Here is a 17103-nt window from a genome sequence, read left to right on the forward strand (position 1 = left end):
AGATATTTAATATATACTTATTTTTACCCACAAAAAGTCATACCAAGACAAATTACGTATCATTCAAACTACATTATGCAAAAACAAAATTTTATAAGTTGAGAATCACATTGAAATATACACGACCGTGAGCAGATAATGAATTAAATTTCTACAAACATGACAGGAATATACTGTGATTAATACACTCGCATAAGAAGTACCATGTCTTTATGCTTATGTGTTTTCTTCCTGTTTCAGATATTTCATGATGTGTATCTACTACGGCACCGGAGAGTAGCTCGGCGCTCCGTTGATCCCTCCCACACCCACCACGATAACCTCATGGGTGAAACAAGCGTGAGTACCAGCCCCTCCTCTCTCTCTACCTCACTGCAGGCATCACCGTGTACCAGCCCCTCCTCCCTCTACCTCACTGCAGGCATCACCGAGTACCAGCCCCTCCTCTCTCTCTACCTCACTGCAGGCATCACCGAGTACCAGCCCCTCCTCTCTCTCTACCTCACTGCAGGCATCACCGAGTACCAGCCCCTCCTCTCTCTCTACCTCACTGCAGGCATCACCGTGTACAAGTGCTCAGTGATGGTGGCGATGAGTTGTGAAGATTATTTTCCTGTATTAAAGAATTGCTGTATAGTATATAGGTTTTACAGATTAAAAATTACAAACGGTGATGTTTCTTATGATCATTGCCCTGAGACAGGTACGTTATGGTCATTGCCCTGAGACATAGGTACGTTATGGTCATTGCCCTGAGACGTAGGTACGTTATGATCATTGCCCTGAGACATAGGTACGTTATGGTCATTGCCCTGAGACATAGGTACGTTATGATCATTGCCCTGAGACATATGTATACATTTCTGTGGTTTTTCAGGTACGATGGGCAGAACAACAGAGGGTAAAGCGACGTGTTAAGAGGGATTTTTTAGACCACCCAAAGATTCCCCATAGATCCACCTGGATGAACGACCCCAAGTGGCCCCAGATGTGGTACCTGGTGAGTGCTGTGGTTTTTTATTGTTATTTGTTTTACCATTATTTTACTAATGGACCTCCTCATAATAATACTGTAAAGTGTGTATAAATTAAAGACCTTTTTGATCGAAGTAATGATAGTTTGGGACTTGGACAGAATCGTGGTGGATCCCTAGACATGAATGTGCAGGCAGCATGGGCGGAGGGCGTTAGTGGCAAAGGCGTAGTGGTCACCATTCTTGATGATGGCCTCGAGAAGGACCATCCTGATCTCATCAAAAATTATGTAAGTAATGAGTCCAGTGGGATGAGTATTGTGAAAGTTAAGGATTGTGTAAAATGGTAATTGTTTATGTTGAAAGTTAGTAAGTGAATAATTATTGTGTACGGTAATTAAATTGAAAATTTATTAAGTTTTAACCCCAAAATTTATTTCATTATATATTTTGAAGTACAATGTAGACTATTTTTTATAGGAATCTTAACATGTACAGTAGATTATATTTCAAAATGTAAAATATTGCCTCACATATATCGATTGGATACATTTCAGATGCACTCATGATATTTTTGTTTTACTAAATATGCTACAGGACCCCAATGCATCCTATGATGTTAATAGCCATGACCCAGACCCAATGCCTCGTTATGACATGGTTGACTCTAACCGTCACGGAACACGCTGTGCTGGAGAGGTGGCCGCTGATGCTAACAATACCATCTGTGCTGTTGGTGTGGCCTTTGAAGCATCAGTAGGAGGTCAGCATTGTTCACTGAAAACCTTTGATATCTCTTCTTTTAACAACTTCTTTTCAATTTTATTATTATTATTATTATTATTATTATAATTATTATTATACTTTATTATTATTATTGAAATGATCTAATATCGAGATATTTGTCACTTCTGTGTATTTAGGTAAATACTGTAGATATTAGTCAAATTTACGCTTTTTCTGGAGAGTCACGCTTCATAATTAATGTGATTTCACTTCCAGGTGTGCGTATGTTAGATGGGGACGTAACAGATGCAGTCGAGGCAAGGTCTTTGGCTCTCAATCCCCAGCACATAGACATCTATTCGGCCTCCTGGGGTCCTGATGATGATGGGAAAACTGTTGATGGTCCCGGACAGTTAGCGACACGAGCCTTTGTTGAAGGAATCGTAAATGTAAGACACTTCTCCATTACTCATTAAACAGCAGTACTAGTTCCTATAGAGTGTGTATATATATATATATATATATATATATATATATATATATATATATATATATATATATATATATATATATATATATATATATATATATATATATATATATATATATATATATATATATATATATATATATATATATATATATATATATATATATATATATATATATATATATATATATATATATATATATATATATATATAATTTAAGGAATGTGGTGCAGTTTGTTCGATATAAAAACACTATTATTTGAAGGATTAAATTACAGGAGGCTAGACCTTACTGTTAGTCTAGCAGTGTTTTGTGGTTCATTTGTGTGTGGCGAGATGCACTTAGCCGTTTAATTTCAAACTTCACTAGACATTTACTTGAAAGTTTTAACTGGTCATTTAATTGGAAGCTTCGTTGACCATTTAATTGAAAGCTTAACTGGCCATTTAATTGAAATTTTAACTGGCCATCTAATAGAAAGCTTAAGTGGTCATTTAATTGAAAGCTTAACTGGCCATTTAATTGAAAGCTTAACTAACCATTTAATTCAAAGCCTATCTAGGCATTTAATTTAAAAATTAATTAGCCATTTAATTGTAAGCTTAACTAGCCATTTCATTGAAAGCTTTTAATACCTTCTTTAGGGCTAATAATTCTCATTTATCTTTGCCTTGACATAAAAGTTATGTTGAATAACTTGTATTGATGGAACAATGTTTTATAATTTTTTTAAAGGTTTGGGAAAGAAATTAATAATACAGGGTATATGTACAGTATTTAAATGTGGAGCCTCTGTTTTATTCTCCTAACTAAGAGGGAAGAGATACTCATTTTAGTGTGTGTGTGTGTTTGTCTGTACTGTATCTATGAACATTTTCTTAATGAATCTCTTCAGTATCTGCTAAGAGTGTAAGGACAGAACTTGGATGGTTTGTTTGAATGGTCTTATTTTTATTATAGAGATATGATAGGCAGATTAATATTTAAGTTGGAGGCAAGATTTTTCTGTCTTTCCAACCGATTGTCTAAATTTGCCACCATTGACACTGTCACATTTTCAGGGTCGTGGTGGTAAAGGGTCTATATTTGTGTGGGCATCAGGTAATGGAGGTCGGGACCAAGACAACTGTAACTGTGATGGCTACACCAACTCCATATGGACTCTTAGCATCTCCTCAGCCACAGGTATCATCCTAACTTACCAACTGGGAAAGACCTTTATACCACTTTAACTACTCAAGTTTAACAAAAAGTCAAAGTATAAGCCTATTCTTTGGCAGAATAATTAGATATATGTTATTTAAGAAATGTGGTAAAAAATGGTTATTACTATGTGGTGTGTGGCATTCAAGTTGGAGTGTGGAAAACAGCACTTACCTCCTATCCTTAGGGTCGCTGATTTGATCCCAGGTCACTCCAAATCCATTCAGCTGTACACAGTATCACAGAAACCATCATAAGAGACCAGGATACTTCTTTTGGGTGTCAAACTAAATAAATTGAAAAATGTATTTAAATTAACAAAGCTAATGTTGAGTCATTTGAAGAAGAAACACTGGTTTTATTGGAGAATTGCATCATTGACTTTAGTACCGAGTTAGGATATGAATATTGCTACTAACTTTTAATGTGTTGGATTGAAACTAGTTAATCACATTTACTTATCACAGACCTCCCAAACTAATTAGTATTTGTGTTAGGCAAATTGGGATCTTTTGATTAATGTTTGAGGCATATAAAAGTTATATGTGGGTGTCATTGTAAAGTTTCAAATTTTCCATGCCCCCAAAAAGTTGCATAAATTAATTATAGGTACTGAATAGAGGATAAAAGCTTAGCACTGCATATTAGTAGGTACAGGCTGAGATTTTAAAACTAAAGGATTATCAGGGTAACTAAATTAGAAACGTTTTGTCATCCCATTGATTTTTGTTTTCATTCATACAGTATATTGTAACTAACACTGTAAAGACAAGGATATGTGTTTGGTAAAGAAAAACTTAACTAAGGCATAACTAACTTCACAGAAGCGGGTAGTGTTCCCTGGTACTCAGAAGCATGCAGTTCCACCCTTGCTACTACATACAGTTCAGGATCACAGGGTGAGCGCCAAATCATTACCACTGATCTTCACCACTCCTGCACAACCACACACACTGGCACATCTGCCTCTGCTCCTCTGGCTGCAGCAATTTGTGCTTTAGCTCTTCAGGTAACGAAATATTGTACAGTATTGTACTTGATTTCTTTTAGTTATTGAAATTCTATGAAGTTTGGTCTCACTTGTGTACATAAGCATTCCCAGTAGTAAATGTGATTGATGACTCACACTCAATTGATGATTGTTTTTGTATCACATTTATGCTGCCTTCTTTGTTGAATAGTATTAACTTGACTTCCCTCAAAATTGTTGGGCTTTTGTCTTTTCTTACTTTGCAGATACTGTAATAGTTTCCCAGATGTGTATTGTTCGTGGTGAAACCTTGAATTTGTTTTTATAAAACTTCTTTCAATTTAAATTAATATCAGTATTTTCAATGGTACCAGTGTGTACATAACCATGCAAGTTTATGTTCACACAGCAAATTTTATAGCAATAAACTAGACTTTAGTACTGAAATACATATTGCTTTTTTATGAAAAGGTCAATCGGGATATTACGTGGCGAGATATGCAGCATATTGTTGTGCGAACTGCCCGTCCAGAAAATTTGATAGCTCCTGATTGGCAGACCAATGGTGTAGGACGTCGTGTTTCTCACAGGTACAAACAATGGGAAAGTTGAAATAATTTGCCGTTTAATTCATTGCAAATTTTGTCCTAATTATTATACTGTACTGTACTTGTACAGCAATGCACTGTTAATAATTTCACATTTTGGGTAACATTTACTAAAGGACTATAAAGCAATGGAATACTAAATAGCTGACAATGTACAGTACTTTTAATTTGTACTTTTAAAGAAAAAAAATTCCAACCATTGCCTATCTAACATTGCCTTCAAAGTGTTACATTTTCAGTCGTTCAGAATCATTTCATTATCTGTAAGCATTGAATTGAAACTTCCTTTCTGTATACTTGTGAACTTCTTGAGTTATTTGTTATTTCTTGTGCTGGTTACTTAGATGTTGAAAAGTGGTCAAAATATCTTTTATTGAAACTTCATCACAACCAAGTACAGTAGTCTGTAATTTTTTCATGATTTATTTTTCATATTTCATTTTATTTGTACAATTCATGTTACTAACTGTCCATAACTGGCACAGGTTTGGATATGGTCTCATGGATTCCTATGGTATGGTTCAGCTGGCAAGAAATTGGACCAGCGTTCCAACTCAGCGCAAGTGTGAGGTCAAAGCTCCACATGTTGATAAGTAAGTTTACCAAAATATAATGTTGATGTACTTTGATACTCAGTCTGCCGTGATGTTTAGATAGTCTAATATACTGTAGTACTGTACAGGTATATGCTTATTACAGTTATACTGTAGTGTGTTAATTGCATAACCTGGTTATGGTTGGACCAAGCACTAAGTCTTGTTTAAAAGAAGAACCCTTGACCATAGGATATTTTTCATGTGTGTGTGCCTCTAACAGAAGTAACCATAAGTAATAAACAGTTTTTATCCATCCACAATAGACAACTGTCATCTGTTAAAGGATTATTAATACACAATATGATTGTGGCTCTAAGGATTTTTCATTTTTGGGAAATATATATACTGTACACATAAAATGCCAAGTTTACTTTGACTGATCAAATTTGTCTCCAGATTAATCCCTCAGAAGAGCTTTGTTTCCTTGGAACTAGATGTTGAAGATTGTCCAGGGGTCAACTTCTTGGAACATGTCCAAGCAAAGGTAACATAAATACAATTATTATCTGAAATACAGTATATAGGTATGTAGTTGTAAAGCATTCAACAAGTTAGACAGTTTATATAAACACTTTACAATAACTGCTTTTATGAGAAGATGATATTGACATTGTTCTTTGCAGGTATCTCTAACAGCTGATCATAGAGGTGACATTGAGATATATTTGTCTTCTCCTGCCGGCACGAAATCCACTTTGCTTGCTCAACGACCCCACGATAATTCTCGCTCTGGCTTTCGTGTGAGTGTAACATTATATACATTTATTTTGCAGTAGTAGTAACACTGTAGGTCATTATGTACTGAGAAATGTCACATTTCCCTTATTGCAAATGGTCAGTACTTTGTGAGGTTTTCAAGCAAGAGGTATTTCACAGTTATTGGGACATTGCATATTGTAGGTGTGATATATATGTGTGTGCGTGCGTGTGCACGTGCGTGCGTGTGTGTGTGTGTGTGTGTGTGTGTGTGTGTGTGTGTGTGTGTGTGTGTGTGTGTGTGTGTGTGTGTGTGTGTGTGTGTGCGTCGTGTGTGTGTGGCGTGTGTGTGTGTGCGTGTGTGTGTGTGCATGCGTGTGTGTGTGTGCATGCGTGTGTGTGCATGCGTGTGTGTGCATGCGTGTGTGTGCGCGTGTGTGTGTGTGCGTGTGTGTGTGTGTGTGTGTGTGTGTGTGTGTGTGTCAAAATTCTTGTGAAGAATTTGTACCAGGGAGAGAAAACTTGGCAATGTCAACTTGGTGGTCTTGAAGAACATGTTGTAGATGGCAGCTGAGTTTTACTGGCAGAGATATTTAGTCACCAGCATCCAGAAACAAAGCCTGCATTTACCAGAGCATACCTGGCATAAGTATTGGATACATGGATGTTGTCAAGGGGTCGGGGTGAGATGCTGGTACTGAAGGAGTTAAAGTTAGATAATTTTGCCCCACGTTTAGTAAGTTTTAACATAATTGCAAGGTAAGGTATTCTTGAAATCACCTATGATTATAATGTTTGGAGAATAGTATTTATAATTTGAATATTAACCTCTTACTGTTTAAAAAAAATTCTTTTGGTAAATCTTGTTATAATATTTCATATACCTGTTTCTTCTTTCTAGTGTGGTGGAATTTAATATTGTTTCAGTTGTAAGTTTTCATAAACAGTGTTTTATATTTGTTATTGTTGATCCTTGAAACAAATATAATTCCACATTTTGTGATTACTTTAATAAGGATTTGTTGACAGTCTTGGCCATTCTTGACCGTCCACATGTGGGGTGAACGTCCACTTGGCAAGTGGAAATTGGAAATACATAACAATGGTAATTTCTTCACCACTGGTAAGTACAACAACAAAATGCTTAAACTTGCTATTTCAACTTAACTGTGTAGAGTAGTAGTTGCAGTGCATTAACTTATAACCAAAATTACTTTTCTCATTCGTGTTATGATTATTGCACAACCTAATCTCTCTCACTTATAAAATAACTTGAAATCCTCTTTTATTTCAGCATTGCAGAAATAAAACTAAACCTTTCAGAGTTTTCCCCTTTTTACTGGAGATAATGTTGTGTTATAGAATTTATGCCTGCTGAATAATGTGTGTGTGTCACGTTGTGGTGGGACTCATCTACTTGAGCCATTCATTGTCTCGAGTTGGTGAGAATGAGAGCGTAAAGTCACATTTGTTGTTCCACACACCTGCGGGCTGTCTGCCATATATGAGGGTATATTTATTCTACTGTAGTTGTATTTTTAACTTTTATATGAAAAGGAATTCAATATATAAAACATAATAAAAATCCTCAATTGGTAAATAAGAGGAATGATTACTCACCTTGAAGATAATTTGATTGTAGTACCAGTACTCTCAGTTAAAGCAGTATTAATGTATTATGTAATTAATATAATGGCAGCATCACAGGTTTGAGAGTGACTATTCTAGAAGAAGTTTGTCTCCTAGTGTTCCATAATCATACGTGACACCAGTTCTTGATTGTCTTTTTCCTTACAGAACTAATCAACATAAGATAAAGTAGTCATATTGTTCTTATTACCTTCAAAACCAATGTAATTATGAACCTAATCCAATGTAGGATTTGAAGCAAGACTTAATAGAATTTGTTTGAGCAAGTTTATATGATAGAGGACTACCAGATATGTTCTAATATATGAGAGGCAAGATTCACAATTTTTGAGAAGTCATTTTATTGATTAGTTTTGTGGCATGTGGCTGAAGTTAGGTGGATGAAGGAAAAAGGGTTAAGGTATTTATTGTTGAGGGTATACAGGTGCTCCTCTACTTGCGAAAGATTTATGTTCCTGAGGCTTGTTTGTAAGTCCAACTTTACTCTTGTAGATACCAAATATATAGTAAAATATGAAAAGATTATGGATATTTAGTACAGCTATACCCTTTAATACAACCTTAAAACCTGGCTCACTCTTCTCTAAGGTAATGTTTGTTCTTTCTGGAATTTTCTTCAAAACAATCCAGTCTCATCCACATTAACACCTGTTCTGTCAAGTAACCTCTCTGTGATGATGTTTGTATCTCTGAAAGTTGTAAGTTGAACGTTCTTAAGTAGAGGAGCACCTGTATTTATAGTAGAAAGATCACAGCTGGTTATGGGAGAAACTGCCCTGTGATTATTTGACTAGAGTGGTTTGGATTAGTTGCTCATTGTCATCTAGTGTCATTCAGAGAAATTAAATTTTTAATCATGATGGGCAATATTTCAAAATCCAATATACAATAAACAAAATTAAAATGAATTTGCAATTACTCATTACTCCGATTAATACATTCTGTAGACAGCACATGCACAGAACATAATTGAACAGTGAAGGTGTCACTTTTTTTATTTAAGTTGGTATATAAACTAGTATGTAAAATAGCTTGGCCTTCTGGTAAAAAATTAGTTATCTTGTCTCTAATCATAAAATCACTTGATAGTTATAAATACAGTATTACCCCGCTTTACGCGGTTTCACTTTCCGCGATTTCTCATTTACGCGGTGCCTCGCCAGAACCGAACTTTCACTTTCCGCGGTGCATCTACTCATATACGCGGGAAGCGGCGAGGGCAGGATGCGCACAAGGTCACCCAGTCATCAAAACATTACCGAGTTCTTCACCCGCCACCCACCACAGCCGGCCTAAGTCAGTGATAGTGAGGATATGGACTTAAAAGGACTTTGAGGAGTTTGACAAAGAGGCCCTGCAAGCCTATGTGGTGGATAGTGATACAATTGATACAAGTGATACAGGTGAGGGCCAATAATCTGCCCTCTGCCTCGGAACCAACCCCCCATCCCCATGTGCCCAGCCATCTTTTCTACTAATGTAAGTGTTAAAAAAACTAATATTATTGATATTTCTCTTAATTATTAATTGTGTGTGCATACCATCATAAAATTAAGACGTAATTTTTACTACAACGTAGGTATTGTGTCTGAAAAAGTGGAGTTTGGGGGTCGGGCCAGTCTCTATTGGAATTAATCCCATATGTTCTGTTGTTCACTTTACGTGGTTTTCACTTTCCGCGGTACCCCATGGGTTCAATTGACCGCGTAAATCGGGGTACTACTGTAGTTATCAAAGTATACCTGTAACTCATTTAATACGTTCATCAATATTAAATATGAAATAGAGAGATTAAAAGAAACAAGAAATTAAAAATAGTTAATAGTAATACAGTATGTTAAAAGGTAGTTGTATATCCTAAGTGTGGATGTGGCAACATGAGCCATCAAGGGAAGAAATAGGAATCATAATCTTCTCCAGTGAGGAATATTTATTTATACTGTTAATTTATTCTCCGTTTCATTAGTATCGGCAAGGTTTATATGGGATAGTCGCTCATGTCATTTTAAGTCTGTAAAGGTACCTTGACTTCCTTGTAAGGACTCTGTTTTGATGAAGGGAGGTGGTACAGTAATGGCTGTCTGCATTATTATTATATATTTTTATTATTTTTTTGGTCTTGTTTAACTTAAGTTGAATAAGTAAGGGGGAGTTGATGGATGAAGAAATATGAACCCTCTGCCACCCTTCCTGTCTAATGGTATAGCTAACTTATCCAAAATTTAAGATCATAGCAGAAACAAAAGGATTAGGCTATGAAATTCTATAATATAGCAGATGGGAAGGGAGTGCCTGGAAGAGTTATATAGTACTGTTATATAAAAGTCATTGAGTAAATGCAGGAAGAAGGAAAAGTGGATTATAAAGTTGAAATAGTGAAAATTAAGCCAAGAACCACTGAACATTTATCTTTATAATGTAGAGAAAATGGAGTATTTAGATAAGATGTTGCATATGTTTCAGCCTTTTAGACAAGATCTTGAATGTGTTCCCTCATTTAGGTATAAGGAGGAGTTTTACTTCATATACAAACATATCACCAAGATACATGTCTAGAAATGTGGATTTGAAGGTTTGTTGCATAAACTTCATTTAATTAGTTCACAGATACAGATATACCCTGATAACTGACACATATAGGGACTGTGAAAAGTTTTTGGTTAGTGAATGAGAATATAACAAATTCAGGGGCTTGGGGACTGGCTACCCCCCAAAAACTCCCATCTACCCTTGATATGTATCTGTTGTACACACTGTCAAGCAAGAAAATAAAGCAGACTTAAAAAGCAAGCATAATAAGTATTAAATAAGGAATGTAAAGCATAAATTTAGACTGTTATTTGCTTGTGTTGAGGATGGTCGATACAGTCTAGGGTAGCAAGTTCAATTCTCTACCAATCTTTGCTGGTTCATCACTACTCTTATTACGACTTAATATGCCCCATCACATCACATCAAGCTGCCCCTAAGAGGGGTAGCATAAGAGGAACTATCATTAGGATGTTTAGGCATGATTGTATTGCACATGAAGTCGGAAATAGCAAAAAATCCAGCCTACCAATCATTGTTAGTCCATCTTCACTCTTATTATGCCTTATCACAACACATCAAGCTGACCCTAAGATGGACAGCACAAGAGGAGCTATCACTGGGGCATTTAGGCATGATTGCATAACACACACAGCCGGAAATAATGATAAAACATGAAGTAGGAGACACATGGTAAGTGTAAACTAGTGCGGAGAATGGGTCAGAGGCAGCGCAGAGCCCTCTCGTAGCAAGAATTTGTACCATGCCACTGCCCGCCAAATTCAAAACGGCTCTGCCACTCCTCCCTAATCGTCGTATCTCCTGGGTATCAACGAAACTTTCGGGGTATTTCCCCAATACTGTATGTAATCGTTGGTTATGCAAATCTGCTGTTAATGGGACATCGGTTTTTGTGGTGCAATATCCCTGTATGTTGATTAAGATGACCTCGTGTTAGTTATGCAGGACAACAGGTAGTAATAAGGTAGGGCTCATGATTTCTATAATTTTTTACCTTGTAGCTGCAGTAATCTACCTGTTCACTAGAATAATTGATACAGAGGGGTTCTAGGATTGAAAGGTTTCCAGGTATGGAGATGAATTTTCTCATCCCTGGAAATAAATCACACATCCTCGTAATTTTTCCGGGTACAGTACTGGGGAAAGTTTTCCAGGAGTCTAAATTATACTTCTTGCAGAGCTGTATTTATGTCTGCAAACACCACTGTATATCTACAATATACGTATTGTAATTACAGGGGTGGATCCAGGAAAATCAAGGGGGGTCCGAGAAGTTGTGGGTGGGGGAACATGGTGAGCACAGCGAGCCCACTGGGGGTTTTGGGGGTTACTGTAAGCCCCACCCCAGAATTTCTTTTGAAATCAGACTAATATCTTGGGCATTTTAGGCCATTTTGAACCTATTTGCACTTGATATTAGGAGATATTCTGAGGTCAAAAATAATTACATTTTACAGTATACTATACAAACACGTTTGAGTACAATATTGCATTAAAGAAAAAGTATTTGAATTTTCTGATGGAGGGGGGGGTCTGGACCCCTCTGGATCCGTCCCTGAATTAACCCTGATCGGGCAAAAGTAAATTACTTTTTTGGGGGGTTAAAAGGTGCAGTTTGATGTATAAAATCCAAGAAAAGCATTAATTTTGCCTGTACTGAAGTCTCCATTTTGAAGATTGCAGGGTGGGAGGTGTGACTGCATAGCGTTTCATACCATGTATCCACATTGAGTCCTGTTTTCTACTCCTGGAGTTATATCCTTACTGTTCTCCTTACCTAATTTGATCACTTCTATCACTTGTACTATATCCAATTTATTCCTATCAGTGATAGATGTATCATTTGAAGTTTAACCCTTTAGGAGGCAGGGACTCCCCTCAGCTGAATAAAATCATCTGGCATTAGCCTGAATAAAATACCTAAGGGATACTTTTCTTTCTAAAAGGTTAATGCTTCACAGTAACATTGTTTACATTATGAACTGGCACAACACATTTTACTATAATTTACTACTCGCATTAGTTTTTTGTTCTCTAAATATTCTTACTTATATGTTAATTATATCGGTACTGTATTTACTTCTTTGTATTGTTTCTTTTTTCCTGTTTGTAGTTTCTCATAGTATGATATTGCTCAAAGCAGTGTAGCAAGAACAGTGCATCATCATACTGACTGCAGCAGTACATAGTGTTTTTGCATATTTTTCACAATTTTAAAAAGTAATTGAGAACACTAATTTACATATTAAAAAAAATTGTAGTGCCTTCCTTAATATCCTCCGAGTTCTTGAAAATTCTTGATCTAAACAATTTGTCTATCATATTTTGTGTCCAACACATCTTTCTGGATACACTCTAGACCTAGTTTTGCCTCCTGCTGACTGTGATCATGTATTAGATGTTGAAGTTAACCTGATTGATCAAGCAGTCTCTGACCATGCTTTGGTTACTTTTGGTTTCAATATCACATGACCCCTTCTTACAGTAAAACAATTACCTCCAGGAACTATGGAAACAATGTCCAGACTATTATTCATCAGGAAGTTGATCACTCTTAAAACTAGGTCAACTCCTCTGATGTCCTCTTGAGGATCTAGTTAGAGTTGAGGATCTGGTTAGAGTACATAATGATGTCTATTCCATTTCAAATTGTTATTGTCCAGAGGTCACAAAGAGAATTACAGTACCCTGCACAAGATGACTTTCCTTGGTATGACTCGTCTATAAGCTCTCTTAGTAGGGATCGTAGAAGTGCTGAATGAAAATTGCAGATTTTGTACTGTATTTGAAATCTAAAGGCTGTGAAGCAGTTTTTGGATAGACTGTGTCTTGTGACATTATTATATTCAATTATTTTGTCTCGGTGATATCCCCATTAGCTGAAACAATTGGTGCAGAGCTCTAACATGATAACAGATTTCTGGGTAATGAGACAACTCTCTCAAACCCAGAAAAAATCCCACATTCCTGGAATTTTTCCAGGTACTGTACTGGAAAAAGTTCCGAGACTCTAAAGTACCCATCTCATACAGATAGATACTATTGCACATCTCTGAGAGTCTAAACTACGTATATCATCTATACCCTAAACTACTTATATCATCATTACATCTCAAATGGAAAACAGTCTCCCATTACATTTAGATTGCAGGCACAGGCAAAACTATTTTTGCTTGCAAAAAATTTTATAACTTTTATTCACAGTATCTGTTCTAATTGTGTTAGAGAAATGAATTTGATACCCTAATGATCCTGAATAAATTCTTTTCAAGATCCTTAACCAGAGTATTTTGACACAATACAGTGTAATGATATGGATATTCTTTTATAGAAAAATAAATCTTAAGAAATGTTAACACCAGTCAATAAAATCAGTTGTAATTACCAAAACAATCTTGAATAGTTTACCTAAAAGTTTGGTTAAATAATTATACAGTATTTATTTATTTATTTATTTATTTTTTTTTTTTTTTATGATAAGGGCATGCAAGGCATGAATGGAGCTCTCACAGCCAAGAGAGTAGAATTTTCCACCCTGTATGGGAAAGTTTTCCCGGAGTCTAAACTACTTATCTCGGACAGACACAAGAGCTGTACAGGTATTTATTTATGCAAATACCTCTGTACAATATATTGTAAATAAAGAAAATAATGTACTGTATACAGTAAACTGTACTCGCCAGCAAATGCTGTCGTCTTGAACCCACAGTAGGCATACATTGTCCACTATGCTGAATGTAATACGTAATTGTAATACTTTTTATGTCTTAACACTAGCGATGAAGGTGGGGTAGGGGATTAGTGGGTTTCGTGTTACTGACCTGACCTAATGCAAAATCACATCACATTTGCAGTGGACGTGGGGTAGAGGATTAGTGGTCTCAAGTTTCTGACTTTGATGCCATGTCAGGTCGGCCATTGTTGGCATGTGGGACTAGTGGGTCTTATGATCTGAAGAAAGATGCCTTAAATAAAGTTGAAAGTCAAGGTGCTCAAGTGTTTCCCTTTTCCTGTACTGTACATATGGTACTTTCACACTTAATGAATGTACAGTACATTATACGTAACTGTCATCACTTTTTACATTTTAACACTGCTGTAACACTGTATTCTTGGCTGATTGTGTCCTGGTACAGTAACGTGCAGTACTGCACAACACAGAGGGAGCAACCTTCTACAATGGAAGCAGAATATGAACTAAGTAATCAAAGCAGCTTGGCCACCTATGCATGTGGCACATGGGGACACTTTTGTGAAACAAAAGGCCAGCTATTATTAATATTATTATTATTTTATCAACAACATTGATCTTGTTGGAAACAGTTAATTGTTTTGAGATTTTTTAATCATCTTGCAATCACCTATTTCTTTGTGATACACATGTGACCTATAACACATAAGTGAGTGACTTGTCAGAAATTAATTTCGGAACACTGTTTGGCAGAGCCCACATGATGTTGGAGGGCTTCTTGTGCTTACTGGCAGAGTAGACAATGCAGGTGAACTGGTTTTATGATAATACTGTACAGTACTATGCTAAACTTCTTGTTTGCATATTTATCCATGTTATGAAGAGAATAGTACCTGCAATAACATTTGAACAGGAGATAACATTTAAAAAAAGTCAAAGATGTGAAAATGCTAAATTCTAGATAAAACTTTAATCCTAATTGAGTGCCTCTCCTTCAGTTGTAAGTCCCAGTTCCATAAATAAAATATTTTTTGCCTAAAAGGGCTTCTTCTGTGACCCTGACACTGAAAATACAACCTGGATGTTGACTGCCAGAAATGCGATGGGTGGCCTGTCAGGCCATGTCCATGACTTGATCAACTGGCTCTGCTTTCCATCATGCCCTGCACCATTCTCATCTTGTCTACAGTGTGGGCTACAATGTGTGCTAGATGTCTGTTATCTCTGGACAATTTTGGCTGTGAGCTAAAACTCTTAGAAGGAAAGCTCTGCTGTTCTGATTAGAGTGACCACCCACCTAACAATCCTGCCACTCATTTTCCCATCCAGCCCACTGTTCCTTCCACTTTGTCCTTTAGATGCACCTCTGCCAACTCCTTTCTCTGCCCCAGACCATCTGTGGGTTTCAGTGTTTTCAATTGGCTGACCCCCTCCTCTCTGATTGGGAAGATTACAAATTGAGGAAGTTGAATTGCTAGGAAGGCCACTAATGAGACTAGGTAAACCAGAACTTACCTACCCATTTCTCTTGTTTCTGGTGATGTTGGATTGTTTGCACTAGAGTGTATAGAGTTTTGCTGGGTAGAACATCTCCATATGAGTGAGCTTTTGCAGTACAGTACAGTGGAATGAATTGCTCTCCTGCATTTCTAACCATTTTTGCTTTCCCTAGAATACTGTGGTCCCACGAAATGTACTCTAAACTTGACTTCTGGTGTTGGATCTTCTTTTTATGGGAATAAGCCCACCTGGGCACAGGTCACCAGCCAACTTTGGGTCATTGGGGGGAGGGGGGGGAATTAACCTTAAATACTACAGTATGAATACAGAAATAGAAAAAGATAAAACTTATCAGGAGTGAGAAACAATATACAGTGTTATACTGCATATTGCTTTGTCAAAGTAAGAGAAACAATTGAGACCCTGCAATTGTGTGTAAATGAGGCAGAAAGTCAGATCAGCAACCTGGGACTTGGTCACAATGTTTTTGATGCCATAAGGTAGTAGGGTCTACCATTAGACAACACATTATGCTTCCAATATCTTCCCAGGCTGTAGTACCTCCGTTTGATAGCTGCCTACTACCGTAATTGCAGCTAGTCCCAATGAATCCAGGGTGGCAGTTGTAGTACATATGGTGCAAAAGTTTTGCTGCATCAAGGGTCTTTAAGAGGAATTTCATTCATATCTTTGGAAAATGAGTATTTTCCTTCAGTTGGACCATGTTAATTTTTCACAAATGTAGGTAGTGTCATAAAACCGAGATGAATAAATTGGTTAAAAAATATGAAGACGAGTGCTGTATTCCCTTGCCAACCACGGGGTTAGGTTTCTAAAAAGCTTTGTGGTTGGCAAGACTAAAGGCTTATGGGAAATAGGGGGATAGATGCCATGGCCACAATAATTCTTGTCAAAGCCTAAGTTGCCTGTTCCTTTACATTTAATTAAATTTGAGTCAAATTCATTTAAAATATCTTAATATAAATTAAATGCTGTTCTGTAGTACAGTACAGGGTAATATAAATTTTACTGCTATAAAATAAGAAAAATGTAAAGCATGGGTGTGTATTTGTGTGACGTGAAAACGTGTGTGCGTGCTTCAATGCATGTGTGGACTTGGCTGGAAGCCAAGTTAGACTGTTCCTGTAGCTACATCCCCCTAACTCTCCCCCCTACAGGGCTAAGCTGTGTTATTATTATTTTTAAACTCGTATTTTCAGGTAGATCTACATAATTTTTTTTAACACTTGTTATGGTACATTCACACATCGAATGTACATTCATACAGAAGGTGTAAAAAATAAAAATAAAAGAATTGATTATAATAATAATAATAATAATGGTTGCCCCTTGTGTATGAGGATGGCCAGCCCAAGGGCGGCGCCTAGGCGTGAATTTGTTTAAGGTGAAGAAGCTGTCGCCAACACAGCTACACCCTAAATTATTG

At 36.6% G+C, this 17103-nt stretch overlaps 1 protein-coding gene across 3 annotated transcripts in view; it reads left to right on the forward strand.

Annotated features, from left to right (window-relative positions):
• Window positions 1-203: 203 nt before the first annotated feature.
• The window catches only part of LOC121857898 (furin-like protease 1), a 51874-nt gene continuing 34974 nt past the window's right edge, over window positions 204-17103 (forward strand). For all 3 annotated transcript variants that reach the window (XM_042354142.1, XM_042354143.1, XM_042354144.1), the window contains exons 1-12: window positions 204-339; window positions 878-1000; window positions 1136-1264; window positions 1572-1737; window positions 1977-2149; window positions 3254-3377; window positions 4220-4404; window positions 4837-4955; window positions 5459-5566; window positions 5966-6053; window positions 6193-6309; window positions 7295-7388. In XM_042354142.1, the coding sequence (XP_042210076.1) occupies window positions 205-339; window positions 878-1000; window positions 1136-1264; window positions 1572-1737; window positions 1977-2149; window positions 3254-3377; window positions 4220-4404; window positions 4837-4955; window positions 5459-5566; window positions 5966-6053; window positions 6193-6309; window positions 7295-7388 (1561 nt within the window). In that variant the 5' untranslated portion in view covers window position 204. The remainder of the gene's footprint in view (window positions 340-877; window positions 1001-1135; window positions 1265-1571; window positions 1738-1976; window positions 2150-3253; window positions 3378-4219; window positions 4405-4836; window positions 4956-5458; window positions 5567-5965; window positions 6054-6192; window positions 6310-7294; window positions 7389-17103) is intronic.

The sequence above is a fragment of the Homarus americanus genome, unplaced genomic scaffold, assembly GCF_018991925.1.
Source record: "Homarus americanus isolate GMGI-L3 unplaced genomic scaffold, GMGI_Hamer_2.0 scaffold6354, whole genome shotgun sequence".
Classification (NCBI taxonomy): domain Eukaryota; kingdom Metazoa; phylum Arthropoda; class Malacostraca; order Decapoda; family Nephropidae; genus Homarus; species Homarus americanus.